Raw genomic sequence first — 17,020 nt, forward strand, 5'->3', positions numbered from 1 at the left:
TTCTTCGGAACCGTTTCCGGCGAATCAACGCGCACGCCTCGGACGTTTCAGCCTTCAGACGCGGGTCGAACCCGCCGTACACGAAGACGCCGCCGACGACGTCCGCGGGGTCGGCGCCGCCCGCCGCCGCCGCGGTGGCCGCCGCCGTCGCTGACAACGCGCAGATCGCGGGGTTCTGCACCGAGACCGGCGCGTCCCCGACCGGAGCGATCGCGGCCCACGCCAACTTCGGCTCGTAGTCCCAACTCGCGTCGGCGCCCCCGGCGTCGTCGATTTCGACGCACGTCACCGCCATCCGCGGCGCCGCGTCTTCGTCCGTCGCCGCCGCGTCCTTCTTCTTCCTCCTCTTCTTCGCATCCCCCCCCTTCGTCGCCGTCGCCGTCGTCGTCGTCCCGTCGCCGCCGGGAAGGATCGTGACGACGCACCCCCTCGCCGCCGGCTCGACGTCGCCGTCGCCGTCGCGGTAGGGCAAGAACACCGGCGCGAGCGCGTCGCACTCGAGGTCCGACGCCGCCGCGTCGCCGGCGACGTCCTCCGCGCCCGTGCCAATCAGCTCCCTCCACGTCAGCGGCGACTCCAACACGCCGCCGCCGCCGGGCGCGAGGACGCTCGCGCGCGCCTCCGCAGCCTCGAGCAGCGCGCGCGTCTCCGCCTCGCGCGAGGAGGCTTTCCGAGCGGCTTCCTCGGAGACGTCCGACGCGCGTCGAAGCGCGTCCGCCTCGGCGCGAAGCGTCGTCATCGCCTCCGTCGCGTCGCTCGCTCTCTCGACCGCGGCGCGCGCGGCGGATCGCGCGGCGGCGTACCGCCACTCGCGCATCGCGTTCTGGGCGCATCGCAGCGCCGCGTTTCGCTCGCCGCGTCTCAACAGCGCGCGGTATTTCGCGCTCTGCGACGCCGCCGCGCGCCAACGGACGACGGCGGCGAGCGTCGCGCTTCTTCGCGCCGCCGCCGAAGCTCGCGCGTCCGTCGCCCACGCGTCGAACGCCCGGGCGACCCTGCGCTTCTTTTGCATCGCGCGCATCCTCGCGACGGCGACTTTCATGACGCGCCACCCGCCCGCGATGTCCCTCCACGCGCGCATCTCGCGTCGAAGGTGCGTCTTTATCGTCGCCTTCACGAACCCTCCGACGCGGCGTCTCAAGCGCGCCGTCGCGCGCGCGTCCGCGGCCCAGGACCGGAACACCTCGAGGTATCTCCGTCGGTGCGCGCGCGACAGCTTCCCGGCTCCCATCTTCGCGAAGACGCGCGCGCGCCAGACGTGCTCTTTCCACCTCCGGAACATCCACCGGTCGCGGCTCTTACGCGCTCGGACGCGCAACGCGGCGAGGTCGTGCGCCAGCCGGCGACGCGCGGCGGTGAACTCCCGACGCCACTCCCTCCACGCGATCGCGCGGCGGTGCATCTCGTGCGCGCGCTTCATGCGCGCGAGTTTCCTCTCGACGCGCGCCTTTTCGCTCGCGACGACGCGCCACGCGCCAAACGTCGCCGCGACCGCGAACCGGTCGCGCTTGCGGTACAAGTCTGAAGCCTTCCGCGCCGCCTTCCTCGCGTTCGCGTACGCCCGCCGCGTCTCGCTCGCCCACCCCAAGAACGCGGCGCGCGATCTGCGCGACCGCGTCATCACCCCGACGCGATCGCACGCGGTTCGAACGCGCCACACCCATCGTATCGTGTTCGTGAACTGCGTAAACGCCGCGCGCGTCTGAATCTTTTTCCACTTGGGCCCGGCGCGTGATTGGAGCGACCTCGACGCGCGTCGTTTCCGCGCGTAGATCCTCAACGCCGCGAGCGCCGCGCGCAGGCGCCCCTCCGCGAACTTCACCGCGCTGCGCTCGAGCGATCGCACGACGACGTTGTTCAGCGTGCGCCGCTCCGCGAAGTTGTCCGCGAGCGCCTCGTTCCTCGCGTTGGTAGCCGCGACGTCCACTTGCGTTCGAGCCTCCGGGTCGTTCCATACAGGCGAACGTCGGGGTGGAGTTGAAAGGCGTCAGGTGGAGTTGAAAGGCGTCGAGGACGGGAATTGAAAGCGGGGGGTGGGCGGAGAGATGCGCCGGGCAAAGTCCTTAAGGATCGGCGTCCACCACGCCAACGCGGTCGTATGAGGACCAGTGTATAGAACGCGCCTCCTTCTCTCGGCGCTCCGCCTCCTCAAGACGCGCGCGCAACGCTTTGTTCTCGTCCTCCAGTCGTAATATCGCGACGTACTGCCCGCGCTCGCGCTGGTACAGCGCGCCGCGAGAGGACGAATCTCGATGACCGTTGACGCCTCCCTGCGCGCTCATCGGGCTGTCGCCGCCGCGGAGGGGCGCCGCGGGCGTCGGCGTCGCCCCCGGGGGCGACGCCGGGGGCGCGTTCGCGTTCATCTCGTTCATCGTCGCCTCCGCCTCCGCGCGGAGCTTCTCCGACGCGCTCGCTCCCTCGATCGCGGCCTGCGCGCGCGCAGCCTCTTCCGTCAGCCTCGCGCGCATCGCGTCCAGCTGCTTCGACAGCGCGAGTATCGCGCCGTCTTTCGCCGCGGCGCGTCCGGACGCGCCCGCCTTTTTCAGATTAAACGCGCTCCCGTCCGCCACCGCGGCCGCGGCCACCACCTCCGCCGCGCTCGGCGCGTCGTCTCTCCGCGCGGCGCGCCCCGGGGACGAAGAAGCGACGTACACGGACGGCTCGAACGTCGTCGGCGTCGCGGCGCGCGCCGCGGGGGACGCGTCGCGCGATCCCCCCCGAGAGGAGCCCGCGCGTCTTGTTGAGCCGTTGTCGTCGTCCACGGTACCACGACGTCGCGCGTTTCCGCCCGGCGGTCCGTCGCCTCGACTCGGCGAGCTCGACCGCGCGGACACCGGATGCGAGGAGCTCCCCTCGACCCAGGACTGCCGCGCTTTCGGCGGGGACGCGCTCCCTCGCGGGGACGTGCCCCTGGACGACATCGCGGGGGGCGCGTGCGGAGGAGCGAGCGCGCGTCGTCGTCAATGCCGATGCGTGCTGACATCTCGCGGGCCCGCCAGCACGAACGGTCACAAAAAAGTCACGCTCGCTCTCCGAGGGAGGAGCGAAATCTAATTCATTCGGTCCGCGCGCGCCCGTCGCGAGCGCCACGCACGATGAGCGGCAAGAAGGAGACCGTCCTCGATCTCGGGAAGTTCATCGACAAGGGCGTCCGGGTCAAACTCAGCGGCGGCCGCGAGGTGACCGGGACGCTGAAAGGGTTCGATCAGCTCTTAAACCTCGTCCTGGACGAGTGCGTCGAGAGCCTGCGCGATCCCGAGGACCCTCTGAAGATATCCGACAAGACGCGGAAACTCGGGCTGATCGTGTGCCGCGGGACGTCCGTGATGGTCGTGAGCGGGTTGGACGGCATGGAGGAGATCGCGAACCCGTTCACGGAGGGTGGGGAGGCGGTGATGGACGGGCCCGCGGAGTGATCGTTCGATCGTTCGTTCGATCGATCCGTCGATCTCGCGCGGGGGCGATTTTTAGGGCGGGGCCGAGAGGACGGCGATCGAGGGAGCGCGCGGCGGCTCGGGGGAGGGATAGACGATTATAATAGTAACGCGAGACTTCGCCCTCCGCGAACATCACGCGACGCGACGACGCGCAAACCGAGGACCAGCGCCGATACTCTTCGGCGGGTCGCGCCAGCGCGCGAAATTCATCCACGCGCGAGAGTCTTCGTCACGGCAACTGCCTCTGAAACGCCGCGGCAGAATCTCCCCGCGCGGGGCAGCGCGTCGTCCTCCGCGGCGCGTCCACTCTCCGCGGCGGAACGGAACCGGCGCGGCGGCGGCGTGCACGCGCGCGCGCCGTCATCCTCCTCCTCCTCCTCCTCCTCGTCCGTCGGTCGCTTTCTTCTCCGCGCGCGTCGCGGTCGTCATGGCGCTCGCGGTCAAGACCGATTTTGAAGTGGACGAGCGCGCGCGCGCCCAGCGCGCGTCCGAACTCCGCGCGCGCGACTACGAAGCGTGGCTCGAGGACGCGAAGGAGGGATGGCGGCTCATCGCGAAGAAACGCGCCGCGCTCAGGTCGTTCGTGAAGAAGGAGAACGACCTCGACGCGGTCGCCGGGGGCGGATCTCGGGGGATCTCGGACGCGAAGCGCGCGCGATTCGCAGCGCTCGAGCTCACCAACGTGCACGCGCTGTCGAGAGACGAGCAGAAAAAGTCGAAGAAGCCGAAGGGCGGCCTCACGCGATGGCGTCTCGCGAAGCTCGACGACCTCGTCTTGGGCGAGGCCGCGACGTTGCAGCAGGCGGTGCGCGCGTTGGCGCGGTTGCGCGCGAGAGAGGCGGAGGAGGAGGCCGAGGGGGTCGCGCCCGGGTCGCTGCTCGACGAGGAGGACCGGATGACGCGGCTGGAGTTATTCTCCATGGGCACGCGAGCGGGGAGGCGCGAGGGGAACGTCGACGGAGATGAGGATGATGATGATGAGGAGGACGAGTTGGAGCGAGACGACGGGATGAGGGGCCCAGGGGGAGGAGGCGCGTATGGGAATTTAGGCGTCGACGACGACGTCAACGACGACGACGGCGGCGGCGGCGGCGGGGCGCGACACGACGCGAGCGCGGAGCTCGCGGACTTCGCGCGGAGGGAGGCGAACAATGAAAACGACGACGACGACGACGCCGACTACGACGACGACGACGAGATGGACGACGACGACGAAGAGAACGACGAGGAGAACGACGATCCCGCCGCCGCGACCGCGACCGCGCCCGCGACCGCGCCGGCGCCGGCGCCAGGGGAGACCGCGCACGACGCGCTCGCGGCGTACGGCGCGGGCGATTTCTCGGAGATCGCGCCGTTTGATAGCACGTGGAGCCCGCGAGGCGCGGTGACGTCTCCGGGGGGGAACGCCGCCGCCGCCGCCGCCGCCAAAACGCCGATGTCGCCGCCGTCGCGCGCGGCGCAAGCCGCGCGCGAGATGGGCTTCGGCGACGGCGGGGCTTTCCGATCTTCGCCGCGACGCCCCAACGCGGCGGCGCCCCCGCCCGCGACGGCGGCTCCCACCGTCGAGGGCATCGCACGCGAGGAAGAGGAAGCGAGAGCGAGGCTGGACAACGACCGACGAAGCGCCGCGTCGCGCGCGTCGTCGCGGGTCCTGCTCCGCGGCGCCGGCGCCGGGTCGGGGTCCGCGCGGGATCTCGCCGCGTCCGAGTCGATGGCCGCGGGCGTCGCGTCCGCGGCGGCGGGGATCGTCACCCGCGACACACCCGATCTCCCGGGTCGCGCGCTCGTCGTGTGCCCGACCGTTCAGGTTCAGCCGACCGAGGATCCGGAGGGTGGCGCGCCGAGGAAGAAGCGCAAGGCGCGTTCTATACACTGCTCCCCATACGATTCCGTCGCCGTGGTGAACGCCGATCCTTAAGGACTTTTGCCGTCGTCTCTCTCCGCCCACCCCTCGGTTTCAATCCCCGCCCTCGACGCCTTTGAACGCCAACTGACGCCTTTGAACTCCACCCCGACATCGCTTCGTACGGAACGACCCCAAGTACGTGAAACGTCAAGCGCGAACGGTGCAGACGACGGCGGACAAAGAGATCGACGCCGCGGTCGAGCTCGCGGACAAGCCGCCGTCGACGCTCACGGTTCGAGAGCTCGCCGTGCTCTTGAAAGGCGCGAAGCTGCTCATCGCGCGACGACGCGTCCTCCTGTACAACGGAATCGACAGCTCGTCGAGACGCGCCGCGCTCGGGTTCCGAGTCGTCGCGAAGAAGATTCACAAGTGCGTCGCGTGCGGCCGCGTGTTCGACGTGCCGAGCAGGTGCGTTCTATACACTGGTTCCCATACGACCCCGTTCGCGTGGTGAACGCCGTTCCTTAAGGACTTTCGCCGGCGATTCTCTCCGACCACACCTCGCTTTCAATCCTCGCCCTCGGCGCCTTTCAACTCCATCTGACGCCTTTCAACTCCACCCCGACGTTCGACGCGCCGAGCAGACTCGTAGACCACATGAACGAGCACACGGGCGCGCGGCCGTACGCGTGTCCGCACGAATCGTGCGGGATGACGTTCACGAACCGCCAAGCGCTGGCGATGCACAAGAAGAGCATCCACGACCCGAAGGAGCACGTCTGCCCGGTGCCCGGGTGCGGCAAGCGGTTCAGCAACTCGAGCACGCTGAATCAGCACCGGTTGGCGCACAGCGACGAGCGGCCGCACAAGTGCGAGGTGGCCGGGTGCGGGAAGACGTTCAAGACGGAGAGCGCGCTGGCGACGCACGGGAGGGTGCACACCGGGGAGAAGCCGTTCAAGTGCGAGGTCGAGGGGTGCGGGAAGAGTTTCGGGTACAAGCTGGACTTGCAGCGGCACACGCGGACGCACTTTGGGCAGCCGGCCAAGCCGGGGGCTTCGAGGAAGCGGCCGCGCGGGGTCGGGGGCGCGGCGCAGCTTCCTCCGCCGGGTCACACGGCCGCGCAGCCGGGGTTCTGGAACATGAACTCCATGACGTGGCTCACGGGCGAGCGGTGATAGGAACGGGACGAACGGGACGAACGGAACGGACGGGGGGGGGATGGATTCACATCGCGCTGTCGCGACGACGACGACGGCGACGACGACGATCGCTCGAGAACGAACGAACGAAAGGTTTCATTTGACGACGGGACGTCTCATCTCATCATCACAACCCGAAGTGCTTGTTGTACACCGCGGTGAACTGATACTCCGCGGCGATCATCCTCCCCGCGAACCACCTGGAGTGCAGCGCCGCCTGCGCCCTCTCCGCGCCCTTGACCTCCGCGAACTTGAGGTACACGAACCCCTCGCTGTCCTTGTCCACGTGGCAGTGCGCCACCGCGCCGTGTTTCCCGCACTCGTCCTTCACGTCCTCCGCGATGTCGTTCCACCACTCAGGCTCCGTCTCCTCTTTCGGGTCGAACAAGTTCTTCAGCAGCAGCGTCTGCGTCGGGATCGGCGACCCGGGCCCGAGCACGCCCTGCGCCGTCGGCAACGCCGCCGCGGGCATCTGCGGCGTCGCCAGCTTCGCCGCCTCCTGCGCGGTGATGACGCGCCCGGACGCGTCCACGCCGGCGAAGTCGCCGCCGTCGGACGTCCCGGCGAGCCTCGCCATCAGCGCCGCGCGTCCTCGCGAGTCCATCCGCACGCCCTCCGCGTCCTCCGAGAGCGACACCGCGTTCGCTTGCGTGTACGCGATGGCCGCCGCCGTCGCCGGATTTACGACGACGGGCGCTACGAACACCTTCAACGTCTTCCCCACGAGCTCTAGACCGTTCAACTGCGACACCGCGAGCATCGCCTGCTGCGTGAGCTTGTACTGCACGTGCGCGCCGCCGCTCTGGTCCTTGTCGATGGTTATGAAGTCCGTCTCCCCGAACGGCTCGAACACCGCCTTGAGGTCCTCCTCTCGAACGTTCGGGTGGACGCCCTCGACGCGGAGTTTGCACGGGCCCGCGGTGGGGTTTAGGTTTGGGTTTATCGCCGGGTCCACGGTCGTCGCGAGCTTCTGCTCCTCGCGCTTCGTCGCCTGCTCCGCCTCCCACGCGATGTTTTTCTCCGCCTCGGACGACTTCACCATCACGACCTGGTTCCGCAGCGTCTGACCCGTCAGGCTGAGCGCGTTTTCGATCGACGCCTTGTCTTTGAACTCGACGTACGCCATGCCCTTCGATCGCGGCGTGTTCCGGTCGTAGATGATCCGCACGTCGCTCACGATCCCGGCCGCGCTGAAGAACTTGTAAATCTCGCGCTCGTCCGCCTTCGTGCTCAGGTTGTACGCGAACACCGTCCGCGTGTCGCGGTCGAGCTTCTCGAGCTCGCGCTTCTGCTGCTCCGATTCCCTCTCCTCCCTGCGTCGCTTCTTCTCCGCCTCGCGCTCCTCGTCCGTGAGCTTGCTCCCGCCCTTGGAGCGGCTCCGCGAGCGCGACCGTCGCGAGTGGCGACGATCGCGGCCCCTGTCGCGGTCTCGGTCCCGCGCACCGCCGCCGCGATCTCGCGATCGGTCTCGGTCTCGTCCGCCGCGACCTCGATCACCTCGATCGCGGTCAGACCGGTCCCCGCGGTCGCGTCGGACGTCCCTGTCGCGGTCGCGCCGGTCGCGCTTCTCCCCGGGCTTCTTAGGGTCCTCGTCGTCCGCGGGCGCGTCCGCGGACGGCGCGTCGAGCTTCTTCTCGAGCTCGTCCCACTCGTCCTTGTAGTCGCCGTCGCCCATCGCGATCGACGACGGAGATTTATTCGGGAGGGAAGGAGGTGCTGATTACGACGACGCGCGCGACGATCTGATGCTGACCGACGGCGTCGGCGGCTCCGGACGCTCGCGCGCGTTCGGGTCCCGACTCGATCTTCTGACGATTGAACGCCGCGTCCACCGCCTTCGCGCGCGCGCGCCCTCGCTCGGTCTCGTGTGCGCGGTCGTCAGCGCGCCCCACGGTGTGTCGACGCCGCCGCCGATTTCCACGGCTGCGTCGATGGCGATTTCCCGCGCGGCCGCTGATGAAGACAAGTTTCGAAAGATGATCGCGCCAACTGTCAGGTCATCGTGCGCACTCCTCCCCCGCGAGACCACGATGTCGCCCGCGGGCGCGGACGACGACCCGTCCAAGTACCTCGGCCGGCGCGTCGAGGTCCACTGGGCGAACGACGACCCGCCGACGTGGTACCCCGGCGTCGTCGCGCGATACGATCCGCGGAGGAAGGACGCGCGGTATCGCGTCGACTACGACGACGGCGCGGACGAGTGGGTCGACTTCCCGGAGCCGACCGTGCGGTTCTTAGACCCGGAGCCGGCGCCGGAGCCGGCGGCGACGTCGCCGGCGAAGAGGAAGATGACCGTCGGCGTGAAGCGCGCGGCGCCGTCGACCGCGGCGTCGCCGCGCGCCGATCCGATGATCGGCGACGACATTAGCGTGCCGATCGTCGCCAGCGCGAAGAAGGGTACGTGTAAGGGCGGTGCCGACGCCGCCGGCGCGAAGAAGAGACGCCCGGCCGCCGCCTCGGGGAAGAAGAGAGCGAAGGCGAAGGCGAACGACGACGGCGACGCGGCCGTCGTCGACTCCAAGTGCGACGAGTCGCTGTGGACGCGAGCGGCGCGCGCGACGACGGCGTCGCCCGACGGCGCGCTGATGCCGTCGACGCTGAAAGTGCTCGAGACGTTCGCCGGCGCCGGCGGGTTACACATGCACGGCGACGCCACCCACGGGCCATCCGGCGTCGCCGTCGCGCTCGAGTCCGTCGCCGCGATCGACATCGTGAAGGACGCGTGCGACACGTATTCGCACAACTTCCCGGGCGTGAACGTGATGCACATCGGCATCTCGCGGTGCCTGGCGACGGCGCGGCGGCTGCAACGCTTGAAGACGCGCGACTGCGACGCGCGTTGCGACGGCGAATCGTGCGCCTCCGCGCCGCACGAGCCCGTCGGCGAGCTCGAAGACGTGAACGACGACATCACGCGCGTGTTAGACTTCCGCATCACGGACGACGCGACGCACATGCGCGAGGAGGACGTGCGGCGGATCAAAGGGAACAAGAAGGGGTCGTCCACGAAGGACAAGCAGATGTTGGACGAGGTGACGGCGCTGGAGGTGACCGGGAAGAAGCCGCTGCCGTGGATCGAGTGGCTCGTGGAGAACCACCGCGGGGACACGTGGTGGGAGCGGGACTCGAGCGAGGGGCGGCTCGAGCACGGCGCGCGGGTGTACATGCGCGCGGACGAGCACCCCGAAGTGTACGAAGAGTTCGCCGAGTTTGATGAAGGGTCGGACTTTGAAGAATGCGAATACGCGCCGTTCGGACCGCACAAGTTCCCGCTCCCGGGAGACGTGCACGTCGTCACCGGCGGGCCGCCGTGCCAGGGCTGGAGCGGGTTCAACCACACGAGGAGCACGTCGGACCAGCTCGCGGAACTCATGGAGCACCCGGAGAACAGGCTCATCTGTCGGTTCATGTAGCTCTGCTGGTTCTACGAGCCGTGGTACGTGCTCATGGAAGAAGGCGCGATCATATTTACACTGGTCCCCCCACGACCGCGTTCGCGCGGTGAACGCCGATCCTTGAGGACTTTTCCCGGCGTGTCTCTCCTCCCACCCCTCGCTTTCAAACCCCGCCCTCGGCGCCTTTCAACTCCGCTTCTGACGCCTTTGAACTCCACCCCGACGTTCGCTCGAATGGAACGACCCGAAGTCCCGGACGTCGCGTCCAAGTCCAACGTGATGGACTTCATCACGGGCGCGTACGGCGAGAAAGGGTACGACACGTGGTTCGAACCGAGGCTGCGGACCGGGCACTTCGGGTGCCCGCAGACGCGCGATCGGCTCATCTTCGTCGCGTCGTTGCGAGACGCGGTGGACGCGCCGCCCGCGCGTCCGACGCCGATTTGCAGCGATTTCGAGCGCGATAAAAATTACGCCATGGACGAGCTGCGCATCCAGCAAGCCTTCCGCGGCTCCGACGCGACGTACCCGATCTCGATGTACGACGGCCGCGTCAACAAGAGCAAAGAGCTCATGCGGAGCCTCGTCATCGGCGACGCCGTCAGCTGCGACCTGCCGACGGACGCGGTCGGGTACGGCTCGCACGCCGGGAACAAGTCGACGGAGGCGGAGGAGGTGGGACGCGCGACGGCGCCCTACGCGTCCGCGGCGTCGACGCCGTACATCGCGTATCTGCGGCAGGGCGCGGACGACGAGCGCGGCGTGAGCAACCACGTGAATTACGCGCTCGGCGAGCTCGATAAGATGCGGTGCTCGCTCGTGCCGTACGACTGCAAGGGCGTCGGGTGGAGGGAGATGGCGGGGTCCATGAACTCGATGAAGGCGCCGAAGATGATGCGGTGCGACGACGCGCAGTGGGCGCAACTCTCGCAGCGGTGGTGCAACAAGATCCCGAGCTTCATGCTCACGGATCAAAACGCGGCGCTGCGCGCGAAGAAGAAGCCGCTGAAGCTGGACCCCGCGACGGGGATGCCCGCGGTGAAGCCCGGGTGGAAGCTCCGGTCGCGCGTCTTCCCGCTCGTGCCGTACTGGTGCCTGACGATGAAGGCGGGGAAGGATTCCGGGTGCTACGGCCGTCTCTCCTACGACGAGCCGCACCCGACGGTGCACTCGTACCACAAGCCGCACTGGCACCCGAGCCTCGTGCCGTACGCGCCGCGAGTGATGAGCGTCAGAGAGAAGGCGCGCATTCAGGGGTTCCCGGACCGTTTCGTCTTCAAAGGGACGGTGCACCAGCAGTACAAGCAGATCGCCAACGCGGTGTCGCCGCAGCTCACCAAGGCGCTCGCGCGGTCGATCCTGCACTCCGCGCTTCAGACGAAGACGCGCGGCGCGTTCGACGCGAGCAAAGACGCGGAGTCACTGCGCCAGGTGACGTACTCGGAATCGCTGCCGAACTTCAAAGATTTCATGTCGGGCTTCGACGAGAACGCGGTCGCCCGGTTCAAACGCCACGCCCCGATCGCGGTGAAGACGCCGAAGCTGTGCGAGATGACCTACGCGGAGTTCCTCATGGAGTACAACACGGAGTTTCGCTCGGATCACAGCGTGCGGAACGCCAACTTGACGCCGTTTCAGGTTTTACACCAAGTCGAGATCAACCACAGCTGGCACGTCGGCGAGGTGTTCGCGGTGCGGTGGAACGAAGGCGGCGGCGACGGCGGCGGCGACGCGGGCGCCTACCGGGAGATTTTGATCTCGTTCAAGGGGTTCACGAAACCGGAGTGGGTGGACCTGAACGGCGACATGTACGTCACGCTGCCGTGGAAGCAGTTCATGAGCAAACACACGGACGAGGTCAGCGCGGTGTTGAACGCGCCGAAGTCGAAGCAGCGGTTCGGCGTCCCCGGCTCCGGGTTCGCGCGCCCCGGACGCGTGCTGAACCTCCCGCCGGAGCTCGACGTCCTCTCCACGGTGAACGGCGAGGGCGCGCTCGAGGGCAACGGGTACTCGCAGCCGGAGCTCATCGCCGCGGAGACGCAGTTCAACGAGTGGGATCAGACGTACGCGGACGATAAAGCGGAGGGGAGGGTTTTAGTCACGAACACGACGAAGAAGTACGACAGGAAGACGAAGGGGAAGGCGGTGAAGTCGGCGGCGCCCGCGAAGAAGAAGGCGGAGATCGTCGCGGAAGAAGAGGACGACGACGAGGAGGACGAGGAGGACGTGGAGCTGGAAGAAGATCTTCCGCAGTGCTCCGACGACGAGGATTGATTGACGATGCTTTGGTTCGTGTATTTCATTTAATTTTACGTATTTAAAGGGTCGTAAGTTAAGAAGTAGTCGTCTTCTTCACCGCGACGACGGAGCCTTTCAATCCGTTGACGTAATCCCTCGCGCTCATCGCCTTCTTTCCCGGCGGCTGGAGCTCCGTGATCTCCAGCCACCCGCCGCCAGCGCACGGCACGCGCATGCAGTCCTTCCTGATCACGACCGTCCCCGCCGCGCGCGCGGCCGCGTCGTCGCCTTCGCCTTCGCCTTCGCCGCCGACGCGCGTGGTGACGATCTTCAACGACACTTCCTTCGCGTCCGCCGCGGCCTCCGTCTCTTTCCGCACCGCGAACGTCGCCTTCGTCCCGGGCCACCCCGCGAACCCGCGCACCTTATCGTGCAGCCTCCGCGCGCTCAGCTCGCCGTCGCAGAAGTCGAGCTCGCTCTCCTCGACGCTCACCTTGGCCGCGTGCGACGCCTCGCCGTACGACTCCTGCGGGGTGGAGTTGAAAGGCGTCAGAAGCGGAGTTGAAAGGCGTCGCGGGCGGGGATTGAAAGGAAGGGGTGGGCGGAGAGAGAAGACGGCAAAAGTCCTTAAGGATCGGCGATCACCACGCGAACGCGGTCGTATGGGGAACAGAGTGACGCGACTCTTACCTGCGGCGTCGTCCCGGCGTCGAACGCCGCCGCGCCGCTCCACACGTCCGGCAACGCGTCCACGAGCGCCCTCGCGCCGAGGCCGAACAGCTCCTCGAGCAGCTCCGGGTGCTTCTCGTCGCCGAGCAGCGGGCGCTCGATCCTGCGGAGCACCGGGCCGGCGTCCATCTTGAGCACGGTGTACGCGACTGAGGGCCGAGGATCCGTACGAAGCGACGAACGTCGGGGAGGAGTCGAGAGGCGTCAGAAGCGGAGTTGTGAGGCGTCGAGGTGTGTCGGGATTGAAACCGTGGTGTGGGCGGAGAGAAATCCCGGGAAGTAAAGTCCTTAAGAAACGGCGTTCACCACGCGAACGCGGTCGTATGGGGACCAGTCAGTGTGAGGAATACGCGCCTGAGACGCCGGTGACGTCCACGCCCGCCTCGAGCGCGCGCTGCACCGGCGCGGCGCCGCGAAACTGCGGCAACAGACTCGGGTGGATGTTCAGCGTCCCGAGGCGCGGGATGTCCAGGAAGCGCTGCGGAAGGAAGTTGCCGTACGCCGCGGTGACCATCAGGTCCACGTCCATCGCTCGCAGCGTCGCTAGGAAGTCGTCCTGCAAGCGAATGTCGGGGTGAAGTTCAAAGGCGTCAGTTGAAGTTGAAAGGCGTCGAGGCCGGGGCTTGAAAGCGAGGGATGGGAGGAGAGACACGCCGGGAAAAGTCCTTAAGGAACGGCGTTCACCACGCGAACGCGGTCGTATGGGGACTGGTGTATAGAACGCACCTCGTTCGCCTTGACGGGGCACAAGATAAAATCCTCGGGGACGCCGCGCGTCGCCGCGAGCGCGGCGACGGGCGACGGCGGCGGCGGGCCGCTCGATTTTCGCCCGCGCCCTCGCGGGCGCCCGGGCTGGGACACGACCGCGTGGACTTCGAACGCGGCGTCCGGGGTCTCCGCGGCGTCGAATATCGCGCTCAGCGCGCCGGCGGCGACGTCGGGGGTGCCGAGGAACACGAGGCGATGCTTTCGCGCGCCGCCTCCCTCTTCGTCGGACGGCGACGGCGACGACGACGACGCGCGGGCGGAGACGTTTCGGACGCCGCCGACGCCGCGCGCGGACGAGGTCGTCGTCGTCGCGATGACGCGGAGCGGGCGGCGATGACGCGCGGCGTCCGAGGGACCCGGCGCGTGACCCGATCGCGGGCTTCGGTGAAGATGACGATGATGATGATGATGATGATGATGAGGGTGCCCCGTCGACGCGGCCGTCGCGGCGACGCACCGCGACGACGCCCACGCCCGGGTGGACATCGCCTCGCGCACGATGCCGCTTCCGCTCGTTCGAAACGCGCGCAGTCCAGCCTTCGCGGCCGCGAACGACGACATCTCCGTGTCTGCGCCTCGGGAAGTGGCACCGACAGCTGTGTGAGAAACGATGAAGCCCGTCTATCGATGTCGCGTCAGATCCTCGGACGCGGAGTCGTTTCAGTGCACGGCGCGCGCGCCCCCCCGCGTCCACGATGGCGGCCGCGGCGGCGGGACCGATCGAGGACGAGTCCAAGTACTTCAAGGTGGACGTGTGCGTCGGCGACGCGCCGCTCCCGATCGTGACCGCGGTCGACGGCGGCGAGTGGGTCGTCGCTCGCTTCGACGACCCGACGACGACGATGATGAAGACCGAGGAGCAGGATCCGTACGGCGAGCGGTACACCCAGGAGTGGCCCGCGACGCCCTACGCGGTGCGCGTTTCGAACGAGTCCTACCCGGGCCCCGTGGAGGCGCAGGTGTTCGTGGACGGCAAGCTCGCGGGGATCCAGGTCGTGTACAAAGCGAACGACGAGCGAGGGCCGCAGTACAAGAACGCGATGTGGTTCAGGGGGTTCGCGTCGTCGCCGCAGGTGATCAGCTACGGCAAGGACACGATCACGCAGTTCCTGTTCACGCTCCCGAGGGCGGCAGCCGCGAGGGGGGGTGGGGACCAGGGCGCGCGGCCGAAGATGTCCGCCGCGGACCGCGCGGCGTTGGAGTCCATCAGAGTCGTGTTCCACGACGTGCAGTTCACCGGAGCGAGGAAAGAGGTCGCGGTCCCGGTGGCGGCGCGGCGCGGCGCGGTCGTCTCCGGCGTGAACAAAGCGTCCGCGAAGGACGCGAAAGCGTCCACGAGCACGGCGACGGGCGCGACGCTGCAGAACGCGCACGCGGGGGCGTACACCGGGAGCGTGTACGACCGCTTAGAAGTCATCGCGGAGAGAACGATTCGATACGGGACGAAATCGCAGTTGCAGCTACGGCGCGCGCTGCCGAGCGACGTCGAGGAGGCGACAGGAGAGCGCGCGAAGAAGACCGAGACCGAGGAGGGGGTCGGAGGAGGGGGAGGGGGAGGGGGCGGGGGCGCGGGCGTCGACGTCGTGGAGATCGACGCGGCGCCGACGCGCGTCAAGCCGGAGCCGCGCGCGTTGCATCCCGCGTGCGTCGCCGCCGCGCTCGCAGCGGGGAACGACGGGCCTATCGAGCTCGAGTGACGAGAGGAGGGAGGAAGCGCGCGTATGGGGGGGGGGGAGGGACGAGATGCAAAAGACAGAGACGACGAGACGACGGACGACACGATCGTGATAGGCACGCGAGACGACGCGGACGCGACGACGCGACGACGCGACGGGAATTTTTCGATGAACAGAGAACGATTCCGTTCCTTTCTTCGCGACCGCTGCTAACAAACTATCGTCGCACTACGCGCGCTGTAGTGTACCGCCTTCTCAACCCCGCGCATCACATCGAACACATCAATCCGAGTCCTCCTCCTCGTCGTCCGACCCTCTCCGCTCGCGCTCACCCCCGTGCCTCAGCGCCCTGAAGTGCTGATGCGGGTACCGCCTCCCACACGTCTCGCACGGGGTCCCGCCCACCCCGCTCCACGCGCCCTCGCCGGCTTCGCACGGGACGACCTCGTCGTCGTCGTCCGAGCCGTCGCCGTCGGCGCCGCGGCCTTTCGAAGGCTTCTCGCCCTCGTCGCTGCTGTCACCGTTTGCGCCCCCCGCGACGCCGCCCTTCGAAGGCGGTGGCGGCGCGAGGGGATGCCCCGGCAGCGCGCCCGCGACGCGCGCGAGCCATCGAATCACCTTCTCCTCGTCGAACCCCTCGACGCCGCCGAAGTCGTTCAGCCCGCACGTCCACGCGCCGAGTTTCTTCCTCCTGAACGTGATCACCGCGGGCAGCGTCGGCGCGCCGATCGTCCGCAGCATCGGGCTCGGGCATAGGGCGTCGACGCGGACGAACCGCGTCTTCGGATGCGCGGGCGCGAGCGCGTCGAGCACCTCGTCGATCCTCGCGCACTCGTCCATCCCTTCCAAGACGAAGTGGAACACGACGCGCGACGGCCCGCTCTTCACGATCGTTGGGATGTCGGCCTCCTTCGCGGCGTTATACGATGAGGCGCCCTCCCTCTGCCGCGTCGCGGCGTTCTTCGCCGCCGCGGCTTTCATCTCCGCGAGCCGTCGTTCGTGAATCTCTCGAAGGACCGGATCCATCGTGCTCGCCATCCGCAGGTCGTCGTCGTCGTCGTCGTCGTCCGTGAGGAGATCGTCGCTGTCCTCGTCCTCCTCGTCCTCGTCCTCCTCATCCTCGTCCAGGTTCGCGCGCTCCATGACCCCGCCCGCGGCGCGGACGGCCTCGAGCCGCGCGACCGGGTCGTGCGCTCGCAAGATGCGCTTGATCCGCGCCGCCTCCTTCTGCGCTTTCGCATCCTTCTCGCAGCACGAGCCCGGCCTCGGGGCGTCCGCGTACTCCTCCCCGGCCGCGTCGAGGGCCTCGTCGACCCACGACGTGCACTTGCCGGTGTCGCACGCGTCGTCCGCGCACGCGGGAGGGGGAGGTTGACCCATCGCGGCGGCGCGTCGGCGTGTGACGGCGATCGATGTTCTGTTTTCGTCGCGAGGAGTGCACACTGGTGCCGTCTGCTGTGCGACGTCCCGTCGGTTCGAAACTTCCAGAAGGACGCGGACGACGCCCAGATCTGGGCGCGCGAGACACGCGAGCGCGATGCCGAAGGGCGCTCGCGCCCACAACAGGCGCCGAAATCCGCCGTCGTCGAAGACGGCGGCGGCGGAGAGCGCGGCGGTCTACGTCGACAAGGCGGCGGGTCTTCCACGTCCCGCGTCGAAGACGAACGACGACGATCTAGTCGACGATCTAGTCGACGATGACGCTCCCGCGGCCGCTCCCGCGGCCGCTCC

The 17,020-nt window shown here is 68.3% G+C and overlaps 11 protein-coding genes across 11 annotated transcripts in view; 5 read left to right on the forward strand and 6 right to left on the reverse strand.

Annotated features, from left to right (window-relative positions):
- Nucleotides 1-2,921, reverse strand: part of MICPUCDRAFT_40017 (uncharacterized protein) — a gene marked incomplete at both ends in the record, with an annotated part of 5,148 nt that extends 2,227 nt beyond the window's left edge. Inside the window, 2 exons of the mRNA XM_003059004.1 lie at nt 61-1,939; nt 2,091-2,921. Coding sequence (XP_003059050.1) covers nt 61-1,939; nt 2,091-2,921 — 2,710 coding nt within the window. The remainder of the gene's footprint in view (nt 1-60; nt 1,940-2,090) is intronic.
- A 174-nt stretch (nt 2,922-3,095) lies between these two features.
- MICPUCDRAFT_58482 (uncharacterized protein) lies at nt 3,096-3,559 on the forward strand (the record flags this gene model as incomplete). Its single annotated transcript, XM_003058631.1, has 1 exon — nt 3,096-3,559. The coding sequence occupies one exon, from the start codon at nt 3,096-3,098 to the stop codon at nt 3,414-3,416; it is 321 nt and encodes a 106-aa protein (XP_003058677.1). The 3' UTR covers nt 3,417-3,559.
- A 385-nt stretch (nt 3,560-3,944) lies between these two features.
- MICPUCDRAFT_40018 (uncharacterized protein) lies at nt 3,945-4,358 on the reverse strand (the record flags this gene model as incomplete). Its single annotated transcript, XM_003059005.1, has 1 exon — nt 3,945-4,358. One exon carries the CDS (start codon nt 4,356-4,358, stop codon nt 3,945-3,947), a length of 414 nt encoding a protein of 137 aa, XP_003059051.1.
- A 1,603-nt stretch (nt 4,359-5,961) lies between these two features.
- On the forward strand, nt 5,962-6,312 carry MICPUCDRAFT_9119 (uncharacterized protein; the record flags this gene model as incomplete). Its single annotated transcript, XM_003058632.1, has 1 exon — nt 5,962-6,312. A coding segment is annotated over one exon (351 nt), but the record flags the coding sequence as incomplete, so codon positions are not given.
- A 298-nt stretch (nt 6,313-6,610) lies between these two features.
- On the reverse strand, nt 6,611-8,158 carry MICPUCDRAFT_40019 (uncharacterized protein; the record flags this gene model as incomplete). The annotated part of the gene is made up of 1 exon (XM_003059006.1): nt 6,611-8,158. One exon carries the CDS (start codon nt 8,156-8,158, stop codon nt 6,611-6,613), a length of 1,548 nt encoding a protein of 515 aa, XP_003059052.1.
- Nucleotides 8,159-8,414: 256 nt separating this feature from the next.
- MICPUCDRAFT_58485 (uncharacterized protein) lies at nt 8,415-9,896 on the forward strand (the record flags this gene model as incomplete). Its single annotated transcript, XM_003058633.1, has 1 exon — nt 8,415-9,896. One exon carries the CDS (start codon nt 8,415-8,417, stop codon nt 9,894-9,896), a length of 1,482 nt encoding a protein of 493 aa, XP_003058679.1.
- Nucleotides 9,897-10,979: 1,083 nt separating this feature from the next.
- On the forward strand, nt 10,980-11,237 carry MICPUCDRAFT_16926 (uncharacterized protein; the record flags this gene model as incomplete). The annotated part of the gene is made up of 1 exon (XM_003058634.1): nt 10,980-11,237. A coding segment is annotated over one exon (258 nt), but the record flags the coding sequence as incomplete, so codon positions are not given.
- A 973-nt stretch (nt 11,238-12,210) lies between these two features.
- MICPUCDRAFT_40021 (uncharacterized protein) lies at nt 12,211-12,974 on the reverse strand (the record flags this gene model as incomplete). The annotated part of the gene is made up of 2 exons (XM_003059007.1): nt 12,211-12,642; nt 12,807-12,974. The coding sequence occupies 2 exons, from the start codon at nt 12,972-12,974 to the stop codon at nt 12,211-12,213; spliced, it is 600 nt and encodes a 199-aa protein (XP_003059053.1).
- Nucleotides 12,975-13,179: 205 nt separating this feature from the next.
- Nucleotides 13,180-14,174, reverse strand: MICPUCDRAFT_58488 (uncharacterized protein; the record flags this gene model as incomplete). The annotated part of the gene is made up of 2 exons (XM_003059008.1): nt 13,180-13,467; nt 13,572-14,174. The coding sequence occupies 2 exons, from the start codon at nt 14,172-14,174 to the stop codon at nt 13,180-13,182; spliced, it is 891 nt and encodes a 296-aa protein (XP_003059054.1).
- Nucleotides 14,175-14,308: 134 nt separating this feature from the next.
- On the forward strand, nt 14,309-15,310 carry MICPUCDRAFT_40022 (uncharacterized protein; the record flags this gene model as incomplete). Its single annotated transcript, XM_003058635.1, has 1 exon — nt 14,309-15,310. The coding sequence occupies one exon, from the start codon at nt 14,309-14,311 to the stop codon at nt 15,308-15,310; it is 1,002 nt and encodes a 333-aa protein (XP_003058681.1).
- A 261-nt stretch (nt 15,311-15,571) lies between these two features.
- MICPUCDRAFT_58490 (uncharacterized protein) lies at nt 15,572-16,669 on the reverse strand (the record flags this gene model as incomplete). Its single annotated transcript, XM_003059009.1, has 1 exon — nt 15,572-16,669. The coding sequence occupies one exon, from the start codon at nt 16,667-16,669 to the stop codon at nt 15,572-15,574; it is 1,098 nt and encodes a 365-aa protein (XP_003059055.1).
- Nucleotides 16,670-17,020: the final 351 nt, after the last annotated feature.

This window comes from Micromonas pusilla (assembly GCF_000151265.4).
Source record: "Micromonas pusilla CCMP1545 genomic scaffold MICPUCscaffold_5, whole genome shotgun sequence".
NCBI lineage: Eukaryota > Viridiplantae > Chlorophyta > Mamiellophyceae > Mamiellales > Mamiellaceae > Micromonas > Micromonas pusilla.